At 37.7% G+C, this 27,237-nt stretch overlaps 1 protein-coding gene across 5 annotated transcripts in view; it reads left to right on the top strand.

Moving 5' to 3' along the window:
- LOC130912452 (diacylglycerol kinase zeta-like) overlaps nucleotides 1-27,237 on the top strand; it is a 115,374-nt gene that overhangs the window by 47,567 nt on the left and 40,570 nt on the right. For 4 of the 5 annotated variants that reach the window (XM_057830552.1, XM_057830553.1, XM_057830557.1 and 1 more), the window contains 21 exons: nucleotides 2,749-2,826; nucleotides 4,579-4,635; nucleotides 4,781-4,846; nucleotides 4,929-5,000; nucleotides 5,076-5,192; nucleotides 5,638-5,709; nucleotides 6,222-6,320; nucleotides 6,407-6,489; nucleotides 6,557-6,617; nucleotides 6,909-7,022; nucleotides 7,238-7,375; nucleotides 7,780-7,858; nucleotides 8,545-8,600; nucleotides 10,031-10,093; nucleotides 10,178-10,251; nucleotides 13,357-13,468; nucleotides 13,624-13,710; nucleotides 14,073-14,185; nucleotides 14,301-14,401; nucleotides 17,416-17,495; nucleotides 17,638-17,682. In XM_057830552.1, coding sequence (XP_057686535.1) covers nucleotides 2,749-2,826; nucleotides 4,579-4,635; nucleotides 4,781-4,846; nucleotides 4,929-5,000; nucleotides 5,076-5,192; nucleotides 5,638-5,709; nucleotides 6,222-6,320; nucleotides 6,407-6,489; nucleotides 6,557-6,617; nucleotides 6,909-7,022; nucleotides 7,238-7,375; nucleotides 7,780-7,858; nucleotides 8,545-8,600; nucleotides 10,031-10,093; nucleotides 10,178-10,251; nucleotides 13,357-13,468; nucleotides 13,624-13,710; nucleotides 14,073-14,185; nucleotides 14,301-14,401; nucleotides 17,416-17,495; nucleotides 17,638-17,682 — 1,767 coding nt within the window. The remainder of the gene's footprint in view (nucleotides 1-2,748; nucleotides 2,827-4,578; nucleotides 4,636-4,780; nucleotides 4,847-4,928; nucleotides 5,001-5,075; nucleotides 5,193-5,637; nucleotides 5,710-6,221; nucleotides 6,321-6,406; nucleotides 6,490-6,556; nucleotides 6,618-6,908; nucleotides 7,023-7,237; nucleotides 7,376-7,779; nucleotides 7,859-8,544; nucleotides 8,601-10,030; nucleotides 10,094-10,177; nucleotides 10,252-13,356; nucleotides 13,469-13,623; nucleotides 13,711-14,072; nucleotides 14,186-14,300; nucleotides 14,402-17,415; nucleotides 17,496-17,637; nucleotides 17,683-27,237) is intronic. The other variant, XM_057830554.1, reaches the window with a different exon arrangement.

Genomic DNA, 27,237 nt, shown 5'->3' with positions numbered 1-27,237 from the left:
ACAGCACCACAGCTTCTCACTCTCCCTCCTGCTAGGCAGAGTGACCAAAAACTGTTGTTCTTGGTCAACAGTGCAGCTATCTCAAATGTAGCTATTCAAGTTATTTTGGTGAAAAAAATTCTCGTTTTAATATCGCTAAATCTCCAAAAATGGCAATGATGTTTTTTTCCAATATCGTTCAAGCCTACTATCAGCATTTGACCTCATTGTTTATGTGTGATTCATTATTGTTATTTACATGTTTATTTGTACTTTAATAAAGAATTCCAAAATGTTTTTGTGAATTCATAAGTGTCAGCAAAAATGTCATTGCTAAATTAGTTTAAAAATTTAAAAAAAAAAAATTATTAGTCGACTAATTGTAAAAATAGGCGGCTGACTAATCGGGAGAAAATTAGTCGTTTGGGACGGCCCTACCGGAACATATTTCCTCCACATCCTTCTCACCTTTTTAACCCCTGACCCATTTTCATGCCCGAATGTTGTTGCTGTTGTTGTTGTAATTTTGTAGCTGCAAAACCCAAAAAAGTTACTCACACAACACAATTAACTAAGTATGTACTTGAGATGTCCTGATCTGATCACGTCATCAGAAATCGGGCCGATTGCACCGTTTTTCAGAGGATCGGAATCAGGTGAAAAGGATCGGGTTTGGGTTTTTAATTAAAAAAAAATATTTATGTTTCTCTGCTTCATGCTCGCACAGCCTCTCACTCACCCCCCTGCAGCTTTTCTTGCTCACCAGTGCCGCTGGAATTTGCTTGTTAAAGTTAATGATGAAGCTTTGATCTTGCCAGAGAAGCTTGGTAGCGCTACCTTCAGAGTAGAGCTTAGATCTTGAGCCCGAACCCGACCTGACCCGAATTTCAAGCCGGGTCGGGCCCAAAATGTCAATTATTTACAGTCGGACCAGGCCGGACTTCTCTCTCGCTAACTTTTTTAAATAAATATATATTCATATATCTATACTAAAACAAAGTATGGATGTTAAATTAAGGAATACTTGATATAAAATAAATAATTTGGATAAAACAGAGAAGGTGCTGTGCATGCCTGCGCATGTGAATGCCGTGGCATTTCTACGGTTAAGCCTATCGGAGATGTGACATATTTATGTCACACTGCTGTTGCCATAGTGTACACTTCCTGTGGGTGTGGTATTACAGTATGAAAAGGAATCTCTGTTATGTCTCTGTGACATATATGCTTAGAAGCACACTGAATAAAGAAGTGTTGTTCCATTCAAGTCTCGGCCTTACATGTACTTAGATCAAGGAAGTACGTAACAATATCATTCGCATGCACATTTAATCAAGGGTTCTTGAAAACTGTGGCCAAAGTGAAGATGTGCTAATTCTGCGTTTGTGGTGCCATCATGTTGACACTGATAACCAAAGATTTAACTGCGGAAATGACAAACGGAAGCAATTGAGACAAACTTTGTCCTTACGTCACACTTGCCTGGCACGGCCAGACTGTTCTCACTGTGTTTTTCAAACACTGAGAGAATAGTCTGGGAGCCAGCCCATTAACGGCCTCTCGAGCAAGTACAAAATCAATCGACAAATCAGATTCGTTTATTTGCGTGACGTGTTCTTAACGAGCAACGTCACTCTTCCGCATCGGAAGTCGTCTCCACAACAACACAGATGGCGAACAGGAGAGCCGAGAATATGTTCCAATCCACGGTAAAATCAGTTTTAAATGACCAAAAACACATCGACACAAGTCATCTCGCGCTAGCCATGTTGAATAAACTCCGCTCTCCTCGTATGTTTACTTCCGTGCGCAAGTCCCTCGTCCTGCCCGTCGCTGATTGGTCCACTCCGCTGTCTGTTTGCTGTGGCTTTCTCAGCCCTGGAAATTTTATCTGCTTAATGGTGGCCAGACTCAATAGCTGGAACAGCAGTGAATCTGGAGTACCAGGCTAACGTCACACATGACACCAATGTTTCCATTTGGAGTAAATGAGACAGGTGCTTTTTTTGCTTCCATTCATTTACAAACTCTTGCAGCGCTTCATTTAGAAGAACACATGCGAAGGATGGTGGTATTATGGAGAATTTTTTTCATGCATTGTTATGAATGTACTTAAAAATGAATGCGGTGGGCTGTGAAAGGTTTTTTTTTTTTTTTCTACAAATGTGCTGGTGTGGACGTGATTATTTTTTCCCAACGTATTTGGGCGAGTTTGTCGGTTTAAAAAAAACCTGGATAGGTGTAAACATTTGTTATTCTTGTTTACAAATAATTCAGTAGGACAGTAACACATTTAAAATGAATTTTTTTCGGTATCGGATTGGGACTAAATCAGGTGACTCGGAGTCGGGTGCAAAAATATGCGATCGGGACATCCCTAGAATGTACATTAAAAAAAAAAAAAATTGGCTACAACAGCATTTCTCTCCCATACACCATCTCCTTGTGTATAGTGCCACACTATAAGCCACACTAGACTACAAAGTGAAATAGGGCATGCATTTTACCCACCAGAGAAAAAGATGACAAATAAAACAGGCTGTGGTGAAAATCTGAAAAAAATAAATCACAAAAGATCACATGCTTCCAGCAGTTAGTGCAAGCAAAGTCCATAATATCATTTCTGAATTGCTCTTGATTAAAAATTATTCTTAAGTCTTGAACAAAAATGTTTGTGTTCTAAGCATCCTAATATACAATTGACACTGGGATTGAATACACAAAAAGAAAATACTTTTTTTTAAACCACTGTATTCTTCCTCTTCACAGCAAAAGTCAGTCACCCGGAGGAAGTGTGCTGCTTGCAAGATAGTTGTCCACACTATCTGTATTGAGCAGCTGGAGAAGGTAATTCATTGTCTTTAAAAAAAAAAAAAATTTTTTTTTCATTATTTCCGTTTACGGATGAATATGCTGAATTGTGCTTAGTGGCATTCTTTACATGTTAAACATTGGCTTTGCAACAGTACGTGCCTGTATTCATGTACGCACACAGTACTTGCTCAAACATCCTTACACTACAGGAGTGGGAAAAAATTGATAAAGTAGGAGGAAGTAAGCCCTGTTATGAATAGTAAATAAAAACGGAAATAATCGACCACCTTGAAAGTGTTTATAATTGCCTGCATCGATAGTTTAAAATGTAAATGTATTGTAAGCTATGATACCAGAACACTTGGATTTCCAGCCAATCTTACACGACATTAGAATATACATGAATAAACCTGAAGTGTATGTGCGTGCATGCACATGCTATTAAAGCTTCCCTAACTGCCAGACCAAAGGTCTAAATGTAGTTTTTTTTAACGTTAATTCCTATTCTCACAAGTAATTGATGCCATCTTGTGGCATTTTAGAGTAATGTAGAAAGAGCTCCAAAATACAAATTAATGTGTTTTCCAGCAAATAATAACAAATACTATTCAATTGTTGATCTGTGTTAGGGTTCTGATACAGGAATGTATTTAATGTCACTGATACCTTATTTTCAGTCAATATGGTATCAGTGGAACGGTTCACCCTCCAGACTCATTTGGCTCCACCTTTCGTTATCTTCTATAGATCAGACAGTAGTCTGCTAACAAACAAAGCTACACAACTCCGCCCCTTGACTTTTAAGAATGCAGTGGTTTGTGGTCTACTCTGGTCTACTTGGTGACATTGCATCCGTTTGCAGTATGGTCATCACGTGATTACTTATACAAGTCTACATAATAGTGTCAAAGACATCTGCTCAGTAGGTCCTGGATGTCACATAAAGATTGAGTGCTTTTTACTAGTAGATTTTTCTTTCTTTCTTCTTCTCAACAATAACAACCGTAAACTAAAGAGCCACACAGATGAATTAATTATTTTTGGCTCCCACTTTCTCTATCATGTCTGAAACTTTAGTTATGTACTATGATACTTTTACATTGTGGATTAACAGTTAAATGCAGCATTGAGACCCAACATATTATCATGAAGGCATGAAATACAGGTACATTGTCTTTATGAGAAGAATACTAAATCTGAGACAAGAAGGCAAAATAAGGACCCTTCAAAGTAGTCAGACAAAGGTGAAGGGAAGGATTAGTTTAAACCCCCCTTTGTCATCCCTGTGCACAAAATAAAATCTGACATTTTGCAATTTACACAAAGCACTATTATATTTTATACTGATGGCACTATTTTGATGTTGTCTTTCTTATTTTAAAATCCACAACTATTCACCTTGATGAATCAGAATGAGGCTATGATAGTAATAATTATAATAATTTTTAATCATTTTACAAGAAAACATAATAATGGCACTGATAATCACAGTAGGGAATTGATTGAGTTGGTATCCATCAGCCTCAATCATAAAAGTTATGAAATATTACATTATTTTTACTGGTTATGTAAAAGTTTTTGCTTTTCTTGCTTTTTTCCTCCCGTCCTAGGGCTTGGTCGCAGTACTCTCCGATGTGGTATTATTGTTAATGCCTGAATAATCTCACTGGACACTATAACGTATTAATACTGATGTGACTGTTTGCATAAATATTTCATAAAAATAATGTACAGTACTTTGTTCACTCCTTTATGATTTATCTACTTTTTTTTTTTTTTTTTTAGATTAGTTTCAGATGCAAGCCATCTTTCAGGGACTCTAATTTCAAAAACAATCGAGAGGTGAGTTGCACCAATGAAAAATAAAATACTGTTATCTGACAGTTATTTTCCAAGTATGAATTCTCACAGTTAAACAAATATATATATTAAATGTTTTTATCTATTTTACCTTTTGAAAATGATCCCTGTTCATTTTGTGTTCCAGCCCAATGTACGTCATCACTGGGTCCATCGACGAAGACAAGATGGAAAATGTAAACAATGTGGCAAGGTTGGTGGCATTTTATTATTAACTATTATTTTAATACTGTACTAAATTATTAAGATTTTGAAAATGTTGTTTGAATCTTCAGGGTTTCCAGCAGAAGTTTACCTTCCACAGTAAAGACATTGTTGCTATTAGCTGTTCTTGGTGCAAACAGGCGGTGAGAACGCCAATATTCTCATATTAACTCCCATTCACGAAAACAGGTTTATCATGAGGTACTTTCCTGTTTTAGTTCCACAACAAGGTGTCCTGTTTCATGTTGCACCAAATTGAAGAAGTTTGTCCAATAGGAGCTCACGCTGCCCTCATTGTTCCACCCTCATGGATTGTTCGAGTACGGCGCTGCCAGGTAGGAATTGTTGATGGTTTGAATACAGAGTTGAACCCAGGCACTGAGTAAGTTTATGTTATGTGTCAGATGATACTGGTAAAACAGGCCAATATAATGATCCGACTGTATGCAGTAGCCTTCTTACTTTGGCATGTTTAGTGCACAAGCAAATGGATGTAACAAGATCTGTATTCACATGCACATTATTCGTCTCACCATTTTTCAATCTGACGTCTTAATGTATCTCTACTGGGTCTGAAACTATAATGCTCATTTCGTCCTGTTCGGGTGTAGAGGTGAAACAAGTTGCATCTGACTCGAAGCACTTTGTGGTTAAAAGAATAACTGTCACATAGGCAGATATAATATAACCTGTGTGGTTATGGTGACACTTAAAAGGGGGCAAGCTCTCAGAGAGTCACACAAGAACAGCCTCCTTGACTTATTTTCTGCTTTCAAACAGGCATCTATGAAGTCAAGTAAGAAGAAAAAAAGGACATCCTTCAAGAGGAAAAGCAGTAAAAAAGGAGTTGAGGTACATGAACAACATATGTGATCGTGGCAAGTCCACTTTTAAAAAAATTCTGGTTTCCAACATTGATGGTTTTCCTCCCAAGACTTTGCATTATAAAATACATGGGACAAGTTGTATGTCTTTACCTCAATAAAGCTCTACTCTCACTTCAACAAGTATATTCGTCACCAAAATGCCAAAAGATGGCAGCAAAGCACTATTTTTATGAAAAACGTAAAACCATCAATTAGGTGACAGTTGCAGTGAATAATGGAGGGTAGGCATGCAAAGCACACCAAAGAAAAACCTACAATTGGGCCAATTTGGGAATTTAAAACTATGCCTTTTGTCCAAAGAGCCTCTAAAAATGATGTTTTTACCCTATTTAGGGATTGCTCTGAGACTGATGTATTTATCCACAATGATGTGCTTACTTGTTTTTCTTCCTTTAATTTTGAATTAGTTATGACTTTTATCATTCACACTTCTGAGGAAATTGTCATTTTTATTTGCATGAATTTGTTCACTCACAGGATGTACGACAATGGAAGCCCTTCATCGTACGGCCCATTCCTTCGCCATTGATGAAACCGCTGGTGGTGTTTGTCAACCCCAAAAGTGGAGGAAACCAGGTTTTTAAGATTATTTGTTTCAGGAGAAACAGGGAATCTTAATACTATATATTATGTTTGACTATGTTTTATTTTCCATCAAACAGGGCACTAAAATCCTTCAGTCTTTTATGTGGTATCTGAACCCGAGGCAGGTTTTTGACCTGAGCCAAGGAGGACCCAAAGAGGGGTAACTATTTACTGATGTATTTAAATTTGCTTTTCTGATTAACTACTAACTTGGATTAAATATCTAGTTTGGAGCTGTATCGTAAAGTTCATAATCTCAGGATTCTGGCCTGCGGAGGAGATGGAACAGTAAGTAATTGAAGTGAACACACAATCAAATTGTAGCTGTATGGAATGTGCTAAATTTACTGAGATGTTCAGTTTTGATTGACAATTGTAGCTTTCATATTGCATTCATGGAAAATAGGCACGTCAGAGGGAGAACATAAGAGCCAAAATTCATAAGTCAATCCCTTTCTGACGGAACTCAACCATAAATTTTTTGTCGTGTCGAGTACACAATGCCGATGCAACTTGTGCTATTAATATCTTCCTAGTATTTTTACTCTTGTGTGTGCAATTGCATATGTGTAAAACCAGGTGGGATGGATCCTGTCCTGCCTTGATGAACTTGCGTTGAATCCTCAACCACCTGTTGCAGTGTTACCACTTGGGACAGGAAATGACCTCGCTCGAACTCTCAACTGGGGAGGGGTGAGTCACAATAGCAGGGGTGTCAAAAGCACTTACACTTTGTATTTAAGAAGTAGCACAGTAAACAGAAGTACTGATGGAATTGCTTTAATATTATAGAAATTAGAGATATGTATTCAAATTTAGCAAGTGAAGGTAATAGTTGCCAGAAAAATATTAAATTTTAGCAAATCTATTTACAGTAAAAGACTGATTTCCAGTATATTTCTGCACAGGGCTATACAGATGAACCTCTATCCAAGATTCTGTCTCATGTTGAGGATGGAACTGTAGTCCAGCTTGACAGGTGGAATCTATTGGTTGAAGCCAACCAGAGTGCCGGCGCTGAGGTGGATGAGCAGCAAACTGATAAGGTTTGACATAAAACATTGACACCTTTAAATTGAAAAATCCAGTTCTAACTGTGAGTCCACAGTAATACAAAGTGGTAATTAGGGACCTCATTGAATAAGTTTGGGGCAAAAAGTGAAAAAAACAAAAAGATTCATCTGGATTGGCATCATTTGAGAAAATGAGGGAATTAGTGAACATGTCCATTGGTGATGTTTAATCGCAATGATGCAACAATTACTACGATCATCATTAGTCAAATTCAATCAAATTAATTTACTAGTCACAATTAAAGATAACAACAGTATATTATTCAGTAATGCAATAATTGTTCTTTACTTGTAATGGCTGACTGGCTGAATTTGATAAATGAATGATAGTATGCACAAAGAGTACAACCAGAGTATTTTTTTCTGTTTGTGTGTAGCTTCCCCTGGATGTGTTCAACAATTACTTCAGCCTAGGATTCGATGCACACGTAACGCTAGAGTTCCATGAATCAAGAGGTATGGAGTCAGAAACGTATTTATTTAAAATAAAACAACTCCGGGCTGCACCATTATCAGTCAACATAAGATGTTACATGCTGACGTTATGTTTTCACAAGAACATGTTTACAAGCTGCAGTGTGCAAGAGAGATGTTGATAATTGTGCCACTACGTAACTTGACATTACACTAGGGCAGTACGTTAAAGTAGTTACATTTAGGCTGTTTGTCTTAAAGTGCTGATTCTCGAGGTTGGATTTCTTACCTTGTAGAATTTGCATGCACTCCGGCTTCCTACCATATTTCACAGACATGATTTTATTGAAGAGTCTGAATTAGGATATTTTTTTTGATACAATGATCCATGTACAGTGGACATCCACAGAATTGTCAACCTTTCTCATTACAGTTTCCAATAATTCTGCTCTCGTGTGCTCTCACCTCCAGTTAGGGTTTTGCTGTTTAAAAAAATGTTTTTTTTTCTAAAATGCCCTCCTGTTCAAAAAATTTCTTCCCCCAGAAAATTGAGATTTTAAGCTTTCCAATGATGTATCACACATGCATATCAGACAATTTTGAAATCTGGCCAAACTGGGGGTCTCAGAGCGGAACTTCAAGTCACCTGAGTGTTTTCCGCCATATGTATTTTAATCTGTTTTCAGTAAGATGACTGTATCGTATTTGTATGTCTGTCATTCTTTTAGAGGCCAACCCAGAGAAGTTTAACAGTCGTTTCAGGAATAAGATGTTCTATGCTGGGGTAAGTGCATACAATTAATAATACCACCAACAAATCCTTGTTTTAAAGGAACCAAGTATGAGTTTTTAGGAAGTATACAGTATATTATACTTTTCTATACCATATTGATAGTGATACCAGTTTAATTGCATTATTTGTTAATTTATTTAAACGTTAGCATTAGTGTGAGTCATAGCAGCCCTGTGAGGCTGCCGACTTGAGTTTTAAGTGTGTCTCCTAAACGGTGTAGTTCAGGTACTTCAAACATTACTAGGGTGTGGTGGTTTTGAGCATTGAGTGCAAGATCACACAATATTCTCTGTGCTATAACTCCTGAAAGTAAATGTATTACTTGATTTTAGTAAGTGACTGCCACAACTGTCTGGTAATCTTAAGAATAACAAAGTAGTTATTATTATTGTACAAATACAGTATATGTACAGCAAAGTTAAATGTGCATTCTCTGAAAGTGTCTAAAATCAATTTCTTAGATATGCTGGTTTATGATATAGAGCATTCTATGCCACTGGCATGGCAACCACTCATCAATGTTTGATTATAAATAGGAAAAAAAAAAAAACCTGAGAAAAACGGGGTTGAATCTTTTGGATGCTACACAGGTTTTTAATGAGTATAGCACCTCTGTGACCCTAGACCAACTGCTTTAGTGATCTATTTTATCTGTTGACTATATTATTATATGATGATACGATGCAGTAGGTGAAAGTATGTAATACAGACAGACCATATAGAAATATTGTTTATAATTTTATCCCTGCCAGAATGTACACTTAAAAGTTCACGCATCTTTTAAACAGATTCTAAACATGTTTTTAAGCACATACAGAAAATAAATTGCAAGCGTAAAACGGATGGAAAATCAATTTTAGGGTTTGAAGTGTCAGTGGAAATGTGTCTTTTTAGTGGTAGTGTAGCATGTGATATTAAGTCTGGTAGTTATTTTTTAGCAATTTAGTTCTGATTATTTTTGTGTTGGAATGTTCTTTATCCTTCTCCTGGTGTTAAAAAACTTTAAGTAAAGGACAATCTTTCTCAAATGTTTGTATTTGCCTATATTGGTAACCTAAACTGAAAATGCACTATAATGATCCCCAAATGGTTTCCTATAATTTCAAAATACTCTTATCCCATTACCGTACGTACAAATATGTTATTCAAAAATTGATCAATGGTTCCACATATATGTGCACATGCCGTGAAAACACTCCCTACTTTCTACTAACAACTAAGGATGTGTTGCAAACCTTGATAAGAAAGTAAATTATAAACAAGAACATTTGCTAATGAGCACAATACATCATTTGTCAAGTGTTGTTAATGGCCTGCTAAAACTGATAAACAGCAATCGGATTTCTTGCGGGCTCTAGGTATGGATTCAAAAGCATTGCAGTATAAACATTTATAAATATGTGTTTGTTACTGCCACACAGACTGCATTCTCAGATTTTCTCATGGGAAGCTCGAAAGACCTGTCAAAACACATCCGTGTTGTGGTGAGTATCTGTCAATCAAGGCGTTGTCTTTTCTGTAAAGATACTCACTGGCACTTGTGTGTGTATGTGCATGCTTGCTTCCAGTGTGATGGGACAGATTTAACATCAAAGGTTCAAGATTTAAAGCTTCAATGTTTGGTGTTTCTCAACATCCCCAGGTTTGTCCTCATCGCTTCCACTCTTACCATGAATAGCTTTAGAATGTTTTAAGTTTTCAGAGAACCTCTTCAATTTTAAGTAAACTGGAGCTATGATTTCAATGATTAGTTGATAATCATTAAAAAAGTTTGACTAGAACCATATTGTATGAAACCAAATCAATATTTTCCTTGGGAAATAAATGTAAATACACTTATCCATTCCAGACAACTAGTATGAGTATTACACAAAAATACACCAGACAACTATTAGTATTACACAAAAATACATTCAATGGAGATTTACTTTTGTTTAACATACAATAAAACAACATCAAATACATATAAATTAGGCCTGAACGATATAGGAAAAAATTATTGCTGCGATTTTTTTTGGGGGGGGTTGCGATATATTGCGATATTATATTGCGATATTAAATTTTTTTTTTTTTTTTTTTTTAAAGAAAATTTTACTACATGACTTGAATAGCTGTTTGGAAAGACTTTGGATGACTCATCATGATCACAGTGTACAGTATTCAATCGTTTTTCGCGGTTAGTAGGGACCAGAAGCCGCCGCGATAAGTTAAAAACTGTGAAGTAGCGCATAACCTCCCATTTTTTGTGTGTGTGTGTGTGTGTGTGCTCAATGTATTTATTCAGATCTAGCACTGGAAAGAGATACATATAAGGCTAGGTTCATACTACAGGTCTTAATGCACAAATCCGATTTTTTGTCATATCTGTTTTTTGGTGTGCCCGTTCAGACTGCCTTTGTCCATTGAGACCTTTCAAGTACTAAGCATTCGCACTAATTCACAGTCCGACACGGGCTGAGCAAGACGACCCGCATGCGCACAAGCATCAAAACAAATGACCACATATGCTTGCTGTCATCCGTCATTCCAGGGATATTATATTTTGTTTTTTAAAAAGAGGACACAAATAACAGACATAAATAATCCCAGTTTAGGCTTATATTCAAAGTATATGGATCAATAGCATGCACGCACTGTCCTGCATGTCACACACACATACGGGCAGTTTGCCCCGACTCTCGGCCATGTAAGCAATGTTGAAATATTGCTTATATGGAGCACACAGAAAACCGATCATTCTCAGGCTTATCCTCAACCCATTTTAATTTTTTTTAATGACTGTTGTCAAGTCCGACCCTTCCTAAAAAGCCGTGTTCAAGGCAAGCTAAGCGCTAATAACGCACAGCTGCACCTCTACCGTAGCGTGTGTCTCGCTTTTCGATGACGTAATTGCTGCATGAATTCTGATTTGAGAGACTGGACAGTACAGACCGCCGCGACAGTCTGGAAAAATGTGGCCCGGATCGGCTTTGAACCACATACGAAAGTGACCCAGATCGGATTTGAAATGGTCCTGTTCTATGCGACTTGTCATGTTCAGACCGTCAAGTTAATGCCTCACTCGAGTCGGAAAAACACGAATAAATCGGATTCGTGCATTAAGAACATAGCCTATGACATGTTTTTCTCACTTTTTTACCCGAAAGTATGATTTAAAAAAAGTATATATATCTATATATATTAATAAATGCTTTTCAAGCACTTCAAATGTAATAATTATGTTAAGTTTTAAACATAACTGTCCCACTGAATCATTTTTAAACAAGAATAAAGTACTGTAGTAGAAAAATGCTTGGCTTTATTAAATGCTTCTGTTTACCTAACATGGCTGTGACTCTTGGAGTGACATGTAGAAATTACAAACTCCTCATAATCACTTCTGTCGTTTATTTTATGTGTCTGGAACGTCTCCACATTCTCCCCCCACAGACACACACATTCATTCCAGCCCGCGCTTCCTTGCAGAAACTGTTTAACAAGTTAAACGATGATTGACAGATTGCTGCCCGGCTTCTTTGGCCAGATCAAAGCCATCGTTAACTTTAAAAAGCAAGTGCCGCAGTGACTGAGAGCTGGGAAATGGGGTGAGAGAGGCTGTGTGTGTGAATGAAACAGAACAAAGGTTTGTGGATTGGAAAAAAAACCAAAAAACTATCGCACGTCCTTGCAATGGGACTATCGCGCATGCGCACTTCGCGATGGCGATGTTTAAACGATATATCCTTCAGGCTTAATATAAATGGCTTGTACTGAATAAATGGACATAGCATCATGTTTGATTAAAATTGTTGAACATATTATTGACATTTTACCCAATTGAAGTCACTATCCTTAAAACCATGTTAGTCTTTTAGCACCCTCGATTGGGAAAAAAATGTGGACTCTAAGCAATAATTTACTTTGTAAGTGATCGACTTTGGAAAAGCTTCATTCAAGCAAGATGCACCCTGAAGCACGGCAATGTTGGATCATGTTTAAAACCATGTTATGAAAAAAAAAAAACTGAAAAATGTGGTAGATTAAACAGCCGGACAAGGCTGTTGTATTAAACAAAAGACCGGGAAGTGACCGATACACCAAATGCAGTGTGACTTGAAAAAACACTTTTACATACTCTACATTGCTCTGTGATTGTCAAAACGGGAGTTATTTTAAGTATAATTAACGAAATTCAGGGTTTAATTTATTTGAACTGTAATATAAATGTTTCCAAAATGTCAAAATATTGGCAACCATTTGTGGGTTTGACTGAACTAAAAGTAAAGGTGTGGCTGTACTGTAACATACTGTAGATTAAATCAACAATTTTTATTCTAATTCAACAGCCAAATCAGGGAAAGGGTTACGTGTCTAATAGAAATGTCCCACTTTTACATGACTCTTGAACTCAGCCTCTTTATTGAAGGACAAATCAACATGGCTGAGGAATACTGCAGCTCTCCTTAACTTTTGGATTTGATATAAACGCGCTTCAATATTATGGCCTTAGCTAAAATATGGCAAGTCCTTTTCCCAGCTTTACTAGAGAAACAATGACATCTCTAATCATTTACCTACTACTACTACTACTGACAAACATTTTTGGAAATAGGGAGCACAAAATAAAAGATAATCCACTAGACACTAAATATAAAAAATATTTGCATATAAGCAATTGGATGTTTTGCATAATATGTCAACCTGAAGCCAAATCAAATGACGGTGGCTATGGAGAGTCAGTGTATGTGTCCATGTGCCGGTTTTTCAGGTACTGTGCAGGTACCACACCTTGGGGAAACCCAAGTGAGCATCATGATTTTGAACCTCAGCGTCATGACGATGGATACATAGAAGTCATTGGATTCACCATGACATCATTGGTACGGAAATAATTACATAAATATCTTGTAGAAAGAATTCAATTCATCTATGAGTGTCCCTACCCCCTTTGCACTATGTACTATTTTTTATTATCAATTACGAAAAAAGACCACAAACTTTGTAACAGCCGTCCTCGTGTGCCATTTGTGTGCAGGCTACACTTCAGGTTGGAGGTCATGGCGAGAGGTTGAATCAGTGCCGTGAAGTAACCCTCACCACTACGAAGCCTCTTCCTGTACAGGTAACTTCCAAACTCACCTGACAACACGCCGACTCCCATCTCAACACGTGCGTGCATTCACTCAAACACAAACTTGCCCTTACCTTCCTAATTTCAGCCTCTCAAATGCAAATATTCTGATTTCTGTAGTCATCCATTATTTTCTTCAAATAAAAAAGTACATTTTCCAACATCTGCTTTTAAATGCTTTTAAAAGAACAATCAGCATGTTTATGTATTTTCTGACAATGGATGTTTCAGACCAAAATAGTGATTGAATGAAAATCAATTTATGTTTGTGCATTTTCGTCTTTGTACATTTTTAAGTGTAGGTAATCAAATACGATGTATACAGTTTTCACATTCTGATTGCTCATATTTAGGTGGATGGGGAACCATGTAGACTCGCTCCCTCCATCATCAACATCAGCCTTAGAAACCAGGCCAATATGGTCCAGAAAACCAAAAGGCGAACATCGTTGCTACACCTCAAAGAGTAAGTCAGGCACTGACCATTTAAAATAGGCAAGCTACTTTATCAACTATTTCTAAAGTAATTATAATGAGTAATTGCTTTCACTAAAATTGGTATTGTGCTGTTTGTATCTCAGTCAACAGCCGGTCCCGGAGAGGCTGAGGCTTCGAGTCAACAGAATCAGCATGAGTGACTATGATGCTCTGAACTACGACAAAGACAAATTGCGACAAGCGTGTAAGTAAATTCAGTCAAGAACACTGTATGCTACTTACATTTATAGTGAATCTGTTAGATTATTTTTTATCAATTGTTTCTATTATTAATTTTACCTATAACCTATAGAGGTCAATCGGGAATAAAAAAATCTTTGCAAAGTAGAGTGCAAATAAATAGCGATTATGGAGTTGCACATGTGTGCACACCCTCTTATATGCTGTTTAGAATTAACCAATTACAGTCAAAATATCATAAGTATTTAAGTGTGACTTAAACAATGAGTTTGATATGTGCAGAGGTACTCAAGGATTCGGTCGATTTTCAAGTGAAAACCTTTTCCTGATTGTGAAGACCTATTATATACTGTATTCTATGTAATATGTGTACATATTATTGTTGTGACTACCCAGAAGCACTGTTATACAAAATTGGTCGGCCAGCCTTAGACCTCTCATTTTGTGATAGTGGTACTTGCAGTTAGTTTCCTATGCACTGTAATGGGCAGTGACTTACTAATGAAACAAGAATGATACGTTGTTGCTATGTGACATTCTCATTATGGCAAGGTGGTGTGGTTGAGGATCATCAACTAAATGATATTGGGATATATTGGGATTTTGGTACTGCCCAGTGATGACTGAAGAGCAGAGCTTTGACCTGAAAGTCAACAAGACCATTTTCATTTGTGCCTTCATCAAGTCGCTCTTGCCTTTATCAAGTATGGCCAGATCACAGAAAATGCTTGGCTTGTTTTAGTGGTCCTTTAAATGCATTGATGGTTCCAAGTCTACATACACTTTATTGTTGTATTGCAATTTTACTCTATTTGTAGTTCTGGGCGCTGACGCCAGGTGGTGTAGTCGCAACACTACATGCATTGTGATGTTGGGAATCTTTTTCTGTGATTTGCATGTACTGCAATTAGTATGTGTATCACAGTGCCGTGGGACTAATCTATGGTGAAGAATATGCATATAAATTGAAGAACCCTAGGAATATGATACCGCAGTAAAGAATCACAGAAGGGAATATGTTGAAATTCTGTTTTGTTTCTGACTCCAGTACATCATTTGTCATTAATCATTATTAATTTTTTCTTTATTCTTCATTTTTTTTTTTTTTAAATCATGCAAATCAATCATTGTTACCTCACAGCGGACGCGGTAAAAATGCATTTTGCTCTTCATAGCATCTTGCTATTACAGAATATCTCGTCTACCCTTATAAAACATGCACACTTGCACAGTAAGGAGGCACTTGAAGAAAAATGGGCTTCGTGGTCAAGTCGTCAGAAGAGAGTCATCGCTATGCCAATGCCACAAATAGGCCCATTTTCAAAAGCCTCAAATCAAAGTTCAGTAATCACTTACACCAGTGGTACTTGCAATTTTGCTCCAAGATCTACTTTTCTTTTTATCTTCTTTTTCTTTTCTTGTAACCTGTCCTGTTCAACTGCTTTCCTGTTCAACTGCTTGACACGGGGAATGGAAATCTGAATGTCCGATTGGTCTGAACAGTTTTAATGTATCACATGGGAGTATGACATACTCCCATTGTAGTCATTCAACATGCCTCCAAGATCTACTTTTCAAGGAGACAAGCTCCTGCCTGTTATTAGCCTATATTTATATATGTATATATCAGGGTTCCTACAGGTTATTGAAATCCTTGAAAATGCTAAGATTTACTGTCATGTTATCAAGGTTTTAAAAATGCTTGCGTAAATACTATTTTATTATTTCTCAGCAACCTGTCTAAATATATAACTTGTTAAAAGAAGGAAAATAAATTTGCTCCATCGCTGCTAAACACTCGTTCTGAAGTTGCTTTACCATAATGTCCCGCGCCACATTGTCGCTCCCAAGAGTAAAGTGTATATTGAGTGAGTGTGTGAGTAGTTTGGAGTTAAATCAAGCAAACAGTAGACAAATAGAGTAGTATTCAAATGCATACATGTTAATTTGATGTGGTTTAGTATAATACTTTTATCGCACGACCAGTTCCTCTTTTTGTTACATTTTTTCCCCGCGACCTCACCACCTCCTTTGCCAGTCGCCATTTAAACTGGCTGTGAGCCACTCCACTCGGCTTCGTCGTCACAAGGTCTACCTACTCGCCTGGCTCTCTATCGATTACACTTATTGCACAAGAAAACAGCCACTTATCTTATTTTAAGGGCCAGGAGAGTGTAATAGCCTTAGAAAGAGCTTTACTAGTTTCGGCGAGAATGGAATAGTGCTTTGTTATTGTGAACTACAATTCCACACACATGTAAATAGATTAATGTAGCTTATCAATTGGAGGAGTGAGAGCCATTTTTCGAGTGTCCCAAACTTCAAGAAAGCGCGTCTTTCAAGGTTTCCTAGGCCGTTAATTATCTGTCCACTGAACAGAATGCTATCACTACACCAGTACCTCTGCTATTGGATGCGCTCAGTTTTCCACCCTAGACTAGTGGGGTTCAGAGTTAGCCCCTTTCAAAATATATATCTCGAGCCTCCGTTGTGGTAGAACATTTTGAAAGACGTTTATGTACTAGTGAGAAGGCACCATAGTTTATTTCTGTCTCCTCGTTTAAAAAAACAACAAAATCGGGATAACGCTAAAAAGTTAAATACTGGAAAATTGGGCTTGAAAGTCCTTAAAAAGTGCTTGAATTTGGACATGAAAAATGTGTACGAACCCTGATATATATACCCCTGACTTACACAGAAGCCTAAAGGTTTTTTGGCCATTCTGATAGTTGGAAGTGTACACCCTGACTAGGAGCTAAACCATGATGCTGTCACACCACACTTTACTGTACGTTTTTTGCTCTTCTGGAAAAGAGCCCAAAAAATGAAACCTTCACTCCACTCTGCATTAGTTTTCTTTTTTCAAATTTCAGTTATAAACTGTAGGTCACGTCATTGGTTGAAAACATTTTTAAGTCAACTCAAAATCCTGGTATTATGTGTGTAGTTTCATATTTATTGCACTTGCCTTCAATAAGTTCTGCTCAGTAAATTGTTTTTGTATCTCTGTGTCCCCAGCTATTCCACTTGGAATTATAGTAGTTCCAGGTGACAGCGACTTAGAGACGTGCAGGGAACATATCCAGCGTTTACAAGAGGTAAGAACTAGTGAGTGAATTGATCTGAGTTGATGTCATTTCTCAGTGCGACTGAATGGACAGTGACATGTTGAAAAGTTACTCGTTTTTTAACATCTAGGAAATTTTCTATTCTGTGTCTTTACTCTTCCAATTTCCCCAGGACTTCTCCTCTGTTCATTCCTCTTTGAGATGTAAGGGACCTAAGGTTGGTTCTGGGATGCTTGAGTGTGTCGCAATTGAGATGTCTGTTGCACTGGCCCCATATTTATTTTATTGTGATTTTAATTTTCTGTTTGTTGATTTCCATCCCATATTTTGTGGAGGTTCTGTTGAGATGCTAAGCCAGGTACACAGTTAGATATCATCAGGCATCATCATGAGATTTACGGTTCTTGACAGGATAATATCGAAAAATGTCAATGAAATGAGGAAACTATGTACGACTTATTGAGTTGTGGAAGCAGTGCTTAATTGTACAATCAGCATACACTATGCTGCACAGGTTACTCTGTGTGTTTAGAGCTGTTCAGTGGTCTGGATCACCGTGTATGCCATTTTTTTTGTTTTTTAATAACCTGGTCAAATACCTTATTGATCTCTGTAATGTTGAGGTAAAGCTCTCTTTGGTGCTGTTTTTCACAGAGGATGCGGTGGTTGATCTGAGCAATATTGTTTTGCCCTCCTTGCAGACATTTGCCCATCTACTCTTAAGCCTCGCCTCACAAAAAAATTTGGCCTGGCCAAACTACTTGTCTATAAAAATATAAGCCAATTTACCCCCTTTACAAAATAAATATAAATTAATTTATTCACCTGTTATTTATCCTATTTACAAAGTAAATTTAAATGAAATTATTCACCTGATAAACACAAACACTACAGTGACAGTACTGAAATGATTACTGCTTCTGCCTGGAAAGAGAATCTCTTTCTTCAGATAAATAAAGTCAAACAGAGCTGAGTTTTCTGTACACCTCTTTTTGTTCTTTATTTTTAACTAGCCATATTCCATATGTCATAATTATTTTCATTTGTAATTCCAAGGTCATCTTTTTTTTTTTTCAAATCTAAATAAATAGCAAAACATCATGCATGTGGAATTAATCCCTCAGATGCTCAAGAATCTCAAGAAATACATTATGCTATCATTTTACAAGATTGTTGGTCTCTCAAGTCTTCATGCACTATTGCAGTTCAACCTCCAATGTTTTGATCCTCTCTGTGCTACTGACAATCCCTAGTGTGTATATGTGCTGGCTCCCTGCTAAATTAATTAATTTTGTTCCTGGGCTTCTATCTCAACAGAAAAGACAACATGTCCAGTCATTTGCAATCAAAGTATTCCAATCCATAAATGTAACACAAGCTATGGATCGAGCCTGCTAATTAAGATTTTCTTGGTACATGTTCTCTGTACTGTAATTTCAGTGATTTTCACTATCAACTTTGGGATGTGACTTTCAGAGGTTAATTGACCAGTATTGCACCAATTAAGAAAGATGTGCAATTAGAAAGTAGAAGACTGCTACGCCAATAGTGCTGTGCAACTTCTAAATGGTTAGAGTTCTACTTTATTCTAATGATGGACCCATGCATAAATTACAGGGCAGCTGCAGAGTCTGAAAGGTAGTAATAGTTAATAAATCAAATGTGGGAAAACAAAAGGCCATGGACTTCATTATCAGTTGACGAGACACGGGGCTCGAGGCCGATACGTAGAGGGCCTATTTTCAAAAAGCGACATAAGCAGCGACATAAAAAAAAAAATTTGCAAAGTCGTTCCCTAATAAAATCCCGATTAATTATTTTTATAAGTATAACAAAACTAAAGATGGCTATGAATATATTTTTATATTTATTTGTATAATTTTACGCTAGATGCACAAAAATCACCAAATGCAGAGATAATCACCTATATTTTCAGGGTCAATAGCAATATTTAACATATCAGTTTTTGCCCGAAATAGTGACTTAGGGTTTTTTTATTTTTTTATTTTTAAGTTTTCAACATTTTCACATCAGAAACTTAATACTAGAAGAAAGCATGCAGAATCATCTTAATTTTACTAAACAAAAACAAAATTAGCATTTTTCTATATACAATCACGACTCATTTAGCTTGAATTCCGATCTTACGATTGCCTTAGCACGGAGGCATGTCTTGCCGGCTTATCGTCATTTTTAGATTGAAATTTTACATAAAATAAAACACGTAAAAAGCGGGGGGGGGGGGAAATTGTATCGACGCAGAAATGTCTAAATTACATTTTTTTTGGCCAAAAAAACGGGCAGTTGGCCAAAAATTACCTGATCCTTTGAATGTAAAGTTACGCTATTGTGTAGGGATACATTATTATGTCATCAGCAACCTCTCCAGAAGCCTGATAATGATCCTGATTATTTTGATTCAGTTGTGTTGGAGGAGGGAGACATGGAAAACACGACAGGAAAAGTGGCACTCAGGTCCGGATTTAGTGAACCCTGGTCTAGATTCTTGGTTAAAAGCCAAAAACGGACAGTTATCATTCATTATAGTACGTAAATATTTCAAGCTAAAGTTACACGCTACTGTGTAATCCAACGTGGCGGCTGTCACAAAACAAAGATCATATTAAATTGAAAGTTCTTGCAAATAAATGCGTAAATCCCAGAGTTTCTATAGATATGAACGTAAAACTGTCTAGATTCTTGGTTAAAAGCAAAAAAAAAAAAACAAAACGGGCAGTTATCATTCATTTTAAGTAAATATTTCAAGCTAAAGTTACGCAATTTTTTTCCCATTCATATTTTTTCACGTTTCAAAGTGCGTGCATGGTGCTATTTTTTAAAATAATTACCTTGAATCCTCGACAAAATCACTCTTGAGACACTCCTGCCTGCTTGTATGCAGTAAAACGTACGTGTTTTTCCACCTAAATTTGGCGTTTGAACGCAAAGTGTGTTTAAGTTTATAGAGTGAAAGCTGCACGAAGCTCTGCCCGGCCCCCTGTGGGAACGCGTGGCGCAATGTCTATAGGAACTTTCTAGTCAACTGATGGGGCTCGACTCTAAAAAGTATCCATGAAGCGTCTTATTGCCAAGTGGATTATTGCTGTTTCTCCCTGTTGATTTTTGAAAACAACAGCCATTCTCAACACATGGAATCGACCATATCTAACTGGCTGATTAAGATCAGGGGTCACCTGTGGATTTACGTGTAATGGGTCACTAGTAGGGCTGTCCCAAACTACTAATTTTCTCCCGATTAGTCAGCCAACTATTTTTATGATTAGTCGACTAATCCAATATTTATTTATTTTTTTACTAATTTAATAATGAAGTTTTTGTTAACATTTAGGAACACCTAAATTCTTTATTAACGTATAAATAAATAAAATAAATATCAATAATAAATCACAAACAATTCATATATATTTATTATATTATGTATATACAGGATATATATATATATATATATATATATATATATATATTTTTTCCCCCAAATGGGAGCAAGATCCTAATAAATACAATCTGCATGCTGTGCACAGAGATGTCGAGATCTACAGCTTTCGGGAGCAGCAGCATAGTAGATTAACAACGTGAAGTACGTGGGGAAAAAACTTAATGATGCACGTTGATACGACGCAAATAAATGCAACTTCAATTAAAAAAAAATTCATTAGAAAGTTGCATGGACTTACAATCCGCTAGCTTGTTGTTTCATGTTGTCTTCCAAAATTACACCTGGGGGACGGCGCTTCAAGTGTTCGTTCATAGCCAACATGCTACCGTGGTATGCGAGCTCAGCTTGGCAAAGAGTACACACAGTGGCACCCTCCATATTTTCCTTGAAATAATTCCAGGCTTTGGCCGGTCTGGTCTGCTTTTTTGGCTTTATGCCGCTTTCACTGTTTGTATCACGAGCGCCCGCCATTCTAAACTTTATCCGCATGTAATTTTTTTAAAAAGCTGTCATTACCCATTGACGGTATGTTTTGCCTGTCAATGCATTTACGTCATCAATGACGTCGACTAGTCGGGAAAGCTCTAGTCACTAGCCAAGGCAGGCTTCCTGCAACTTAAAATTTAAAACTCTGATTGGGAAAAATGCAAAAAATCTCAGGTAGAAAAAAGGAAAACTTGTTTCTTTCATTTCAGAAATTAAGCTCTTCCCACTTTTGAAATCATTATTTTCAAAATCTAAAGCGGATTTGTCAGGTGGTGTACTCTGAGCTACTAGATTGCATTGAGCCCAAGAACTAACAGGAATGACGCAACCTGACAGCAAATGTTCTGGTAGTAACACTTAAAGTGGCAATGAATTTGTACATTAATGAATACTTAATTAATACTAATGATTGAAAGGCTTTTAAAAATTAACCTCTGGATTCTTTCATATTCAACAATAAGTGAAACCTCTCAATCCCGCGGTTGAAAAGGTTACATACGGTAATGACAGTCAGTGATTGACTGCTGAAGGTTTCCACCAAGGCATCAACATTTGCTTCCCTCTAATATCCTGCTTGATATTCTTTAAAAGCAAACATCAAATGCCTGTGCACACAACAAACACCCACACACAAAATCTGAAAAGGTCCTACACTCAAGGGGCTGCATTGCACAACACATCAAGTCCACATGGTTTTTACAAAGAAAATATAACTGCCAGGGTCATAAAAAATATTTAGTTGAAATTAACTTATTGTATACAATAGATACACTTACTGACCGCTTTATTAGGAACACCTGTCCAACTGCTCGTTAACGCAAATTTTTAGTCAGCCAATAATACGGCGGCAGCTCAATGCAGTTAGGCATGAAGACATTGTCAAGACGATCTGCTGCTTTTCAAACGCGACATTTGAATGAGGAAGAAAGATGATTTAAGAGACTTTGAACGAGCATTGTTGTTGGTGCCAGACGGGGTGGGCTGAGAATTTTATAAGCTTATGATCAAATGGGAGTCTCACATACAACCATCTTTATGATCACAGTGATTGGTCAATCTTTTGACAGCTAGGGTTGGTTTCCTGTTAATATGCAGACCCGTCACTGTTCTCAAGTAAGCCGACTGTGGTATCGTTTGCAAATTTCAGGAATTTGACAGGTATAGACACGTTTCCTGAGCGAAATATGGGTGGCTCCATCTTGGACAATGTCTGTCTCGAACTTCCGGTTCAGAAAAAAACTACATGAATTACGGTTGAAGTAAGCAGTGTTTTGTCAAAATTAAAACCGCAAAATTAAAGCAGAGGAACTCACTGAATCTCCATGAATTGATTCAGCACGACATTGATGAGACATAGGTGGAGATTGTATGATTGTTCTTATCCCTTCGTTGATCATTCATGGACAAAACTATAACTTGACAGCCCGTGTTAATGTAAAGTATAGATTGATACACCGGCCACTTGAGTGACCAATATGAGATGAAATTACACATTATATTACATTTACCGAAGGCAGAAGGGCTGACACAGATTTTGTTGTTTCAAGGAAATACTACAAGGTACGTACATATAATAAAAAATAGTATGTCATTCTTTTTTATGGCAGATAATGATCGCAAAAAAAAAAAAAAAAATGGACAGCATGACTCCATTTCTTGTTTTATTTAAAACAATTTGTGCATGTGAGAAACAGGTCAATAAATGACAATTTATAAAATGATTAGAAAAATATTAACAAAGGTTAAGCAAACGAGGAATCAGACAGCAGAGCTGAAGGGAGCCAAACTTTCACCCGACATTATTAGACCCTCGGCGGCATTCAGACGGGCTTTCTCCCGCTGTCCTCGTTAATTCCAGCTCCATTAGCATATCTTAAAGATGCTGCAGTTAAAAAGTTCGTATTCGTATCCCGAAACAAAATAAGGTTTCAAACAAAAAGCGCTCCAAACGGGAGGTAAGGCAAAAACATAAAGCGCTCCAAAAGGAGGAAAAATTCAAGCTGGGTAGGATAAAAGTTACAAACACAAAGCACTCCAAATGGAGGATAATGTACAGAATAACTGATGGCTATGACGAGAGGCTGACGCGACTGACCTTACATGAAAGACACTTCTGCACAAGACAAGGGGAACTAGGGCATTATATACACACACAAGGTAATGTGGAACAGGTGGAAACAATAGGTGATTAGCTGACAAGAGGAAGGGCAAGTACGCGACTATGAAGGGGGTGAAACCTTCAAAATAAAACAGGAAGCGACGTGGCATGACAATTTGGAGGATCCAGAAGAGGACTGGGAGAATGTGTTATGGTCAGATGAAACCAAAATAGAACTTTTTGGTAGAAACACAGCTTCTCGTGTTTGGAGGAGAAAGAATACTGAATTGCATCCGAAGAACACCATACCCACTGTGAAGCATGGGGGTGGAAACATCATTCTTTGGGGCTGTTTTTCTGCAACGGGACCAGGACGACTGATCTGTGTAAAGGAAAGAATGAATGGGGCCATGTATCGAGAGATTTTGAGTGAAAATATCCTTCCATCAGCAAGGGCATTGAAGATGAGACGTGGCTGGGTCTTTCAGCATGACAGTGATCCCAAACACACAGCCAGGGCAACAAAGGAGTGGCTTCGTAAGAAACATTTCAAGGTCCTGGAGTGGCCTAGCCATTCTCCAGATCTCAACCCCATAGAAAATCTGTGGAGGTAGTTGAAAGTCCGTGTTGCCCAACGACAGCCCCAAAACATCACTGCTCTAGAGGAGATCTGCATGGAGGAATGGGCCAAAATACCAGCAACAGTGTGTGAAAAGCTTGTGAAGAGTTACAGAAAACGTTTGGCCTCCGTTTTTGCCAACAAAGGGTACATAACAAAGTATTGAGATGAACTTTTGGTGTTGACCAAATACTTATTTTCCACCATGATTTGCAAATAAATTCTTTAAGAATCAAACAATGTGATTTTCTGTTTTTTTCCACATTCTGTCTCTCATGGTTGAGGTTTACCCATGTTGACAATTACAGGCCTCTCTAATATTTTCAAGTGGGAGAACTTGCACATTTAGTGGTTGACTAAATACTTATTTGCCCCACTGTTTCTGTTGAGGTTCTTTCATTTGTGTAGACTAAATGGAGAATAGTAGCAGAGAAAGGACACATCCTTAGGCGCCCCAGTGATGATGGTGCATATGGATGAAGTTTACTCCAGCCTCACTTGCTGCATTCTGCCTGCTAGGAAGCTATTACTCCATTGGCAGATGGCCCGGGTGACACTGAACTGGAGGAGCTCGGAGATGCAAGTCCAAGAATAATATTGTTGATTATTTAGTAAAGTCCACAAACAGGATGCGTGCATAGGTTCCTATGATGTCAAGGTGTTGCAGAATGAAGTACACCCCCATGTTAACTGTGATTTGCAATAGTAGGCAGCTGCAGAGGGTTCAGCAGGGGTCTTGTGACACTCTTGAGGTGGTCTAGCAGGAGGCATTCAAAGGACTTCATCACAACAGATGTCAGTGCAACAGGTTGTCATCATTTAGTCCTGAGATTGCAGGTTGCTTAAGTATCAGGATGATGGCAGGACCTTTGAAGATGGCTGGGACTCAAAACAGTTCCAAGGGTTTGCTGAAGATATACGTGAAGACTTGAGCCGTTTGTTGTTTTAATCGATGGTGCAGGGTGGATGAGCAGTGAGACAGTATCTTTTTCAAACCTGTAGTAGAAATTATTCTGGTCGCCAGCCAGCCTCCTATTATTCTCTGTGTGGGAGTTGACCTAGTCTAATTGTTGAGTTACTGGCCGCCACATTTATGGTCCAGAGTCATTAGCACCTAACATTTTTCAGCTTTTCTGCACAGCCTCTCTTTACGATGTTGATTTCTTTTGTCAGTAGTTTACGTGTCTTTCTGTAGAGGGCACGATCGCCACTTTTATCAGCCTCTTCCTTGGCCTCGAAAGGTCTTAAACCTTTTAGAGCAGGGGTGTCCAAACTTTTTGCAAAGGGGGCCAGATTTGGTGTGGTAAAAATGTGGGGGGCCGACCTTGGCTGACGTCCTTTATGTAGAACAATATATTTAAGCAAATTTTAGCAAGCCATTCTGTGTGTCACATTTGCTTTATTATTATTTTTTTAATTAATAATTTCAACAATCTCGCAACTAGCCTTTGTGGCGTTCTCTTTTGACTCTCGGGCTCTTGTGAAATACTGCTGCTGTGAAATTAAACTAGCATTAAGTTGCTTCAATTTCTCGCTGCGTATCTTCCCTATAATCTTATCGTACATGTCAGCGTGTCTTGTTTGGAATTATCGCCTCACATTGAACTTTTTAAAAACAGCTACCGTCTCTTTGCAAATGAGGCAGACCGAGTTGTTGCGTATTTTAGTGAAGAAATAGTCCAATTTCCACCTATCCTTGAAGCGTCGGCCGTCACAGTCAACTTTCTTTTTTTTCTTGTCTTCATTTTAGAAAATTGGAAGGGTCACACGGGGTAATGTTGCTTAGAGTGCTGCTGCCTTTTAGTGGGTAAATGAGGAGCAGCATTTAGCGTGTAAGCTACTTCATATGCTGGTAGCAGCACTGCTGACCAAGTTATTAAGTCTGTGTGCGGGCCAGACGTAATTGATTTTATGACAGAGGGTGGGGGCCGGATGAAATTTGACTGCGGGCCGCATTTGGCCCCCGGGCCGGACTTTGGACATGTATGTTTTAGAGCTTTGATAGAAAAGAAAAAAGTTGCGAACATCACCCCGACAAAAGAGCTGTCAAGAATATCCTTTAGAACAGGGGTGGGCAAACAAAGGGCCGCAGTGGGTGCGGGTTTTTGTTGCAACCCATTAAGAGGACACCTTTTCGCCAATCTGAAGATTCGACCAATCAGTCGATTGCTGGCAGGTGCTTCTCATTTCTGCTGAAACCTCATTGGATAAACTATTTAAACTCTCTGTGCTGGGTCAGTTGGAACAAAGACCAGGACCCACTGCGGCCCTCGAGGACCGGTTTGCCCACCCCTGCTTTAGAATCAGAATTCCTTAAATATCATTTGACAAGAAGCACAACAAAATAGAAAGGAACTCTAAAATACCTATACAGATCAATGAAGAATAAAATAAAATGAATGTATTTATAGGTTAAAGAATGGAATTGTTCTTTAGAAACCCAAACAGTCACAACAACAGGATGGCCTGCTGTTGTTATTTTTTATTTCTTTAAGGCAATGACAGCTTTTGGTTAGAAAATGTTCTTTAATCTGGTTCTATTAGATGTATTGCTCCGAAACTTCTGCCTCAAGGATCCATTAAAAGCATCACAAAAGAATACAAGTTTTATAATGTCAATACATCATTGGATTAAGCAAAGAAAGAGTATGTCTTATCTTTTTCAAATTGTAGCTGTCCCAAAACTTTCACCTACAAATTTGATCCTATTGCAAATACTGTAAAATATACAGTATGTCGATGCATACACATGGCATAGGCTTGATCTCAAACTTGATGTTTTCAACGCAGAGCAAAATGAAGGAATTGGCCTCACTGCTCTAATACCTTTGGTGGGGATTGTAACAATTCTCACATACATATACAAAAAGCCTCTTTGAGCATCTCTTATAGAATTAAATCAACACTTGGAAAGGATAGATATGCAGTAAGCTCATCTCTTCAATCCTCCATTTGTGTCCCCCTCGCTGATGCCTGTTTTTTCTTTCTTTTTTTCCCCCCGTTTTTATTTATTTATTTTTTTTGTCTGTCTTTCATCTTGGCGGCCAGGGGGATCTTGCCTCTGGGATTCTTGCGACGCTGCGATGCTGTCATGCTCTGTCACTGTGACTTG

Source organism: Corythoichthys intestinalis, chromosome 2 (genome assembly GCF_030265065.1).
Source record: "Corythoichthys intestinalis isolate RoL2023-P3 chromosome 2, ASM3026506v1, whole genome shotgun sequence".
Lineage (NCBI taxonomy): Eukaryota > Metazoa > Chordata > Actinopteri > Syngnathiformes > Syngnathidae > Corythoichthys > Corythoichthys intestinalis.
This window is presented reverse-complemented; position numbering and strand designations above follow the sequence as displayed.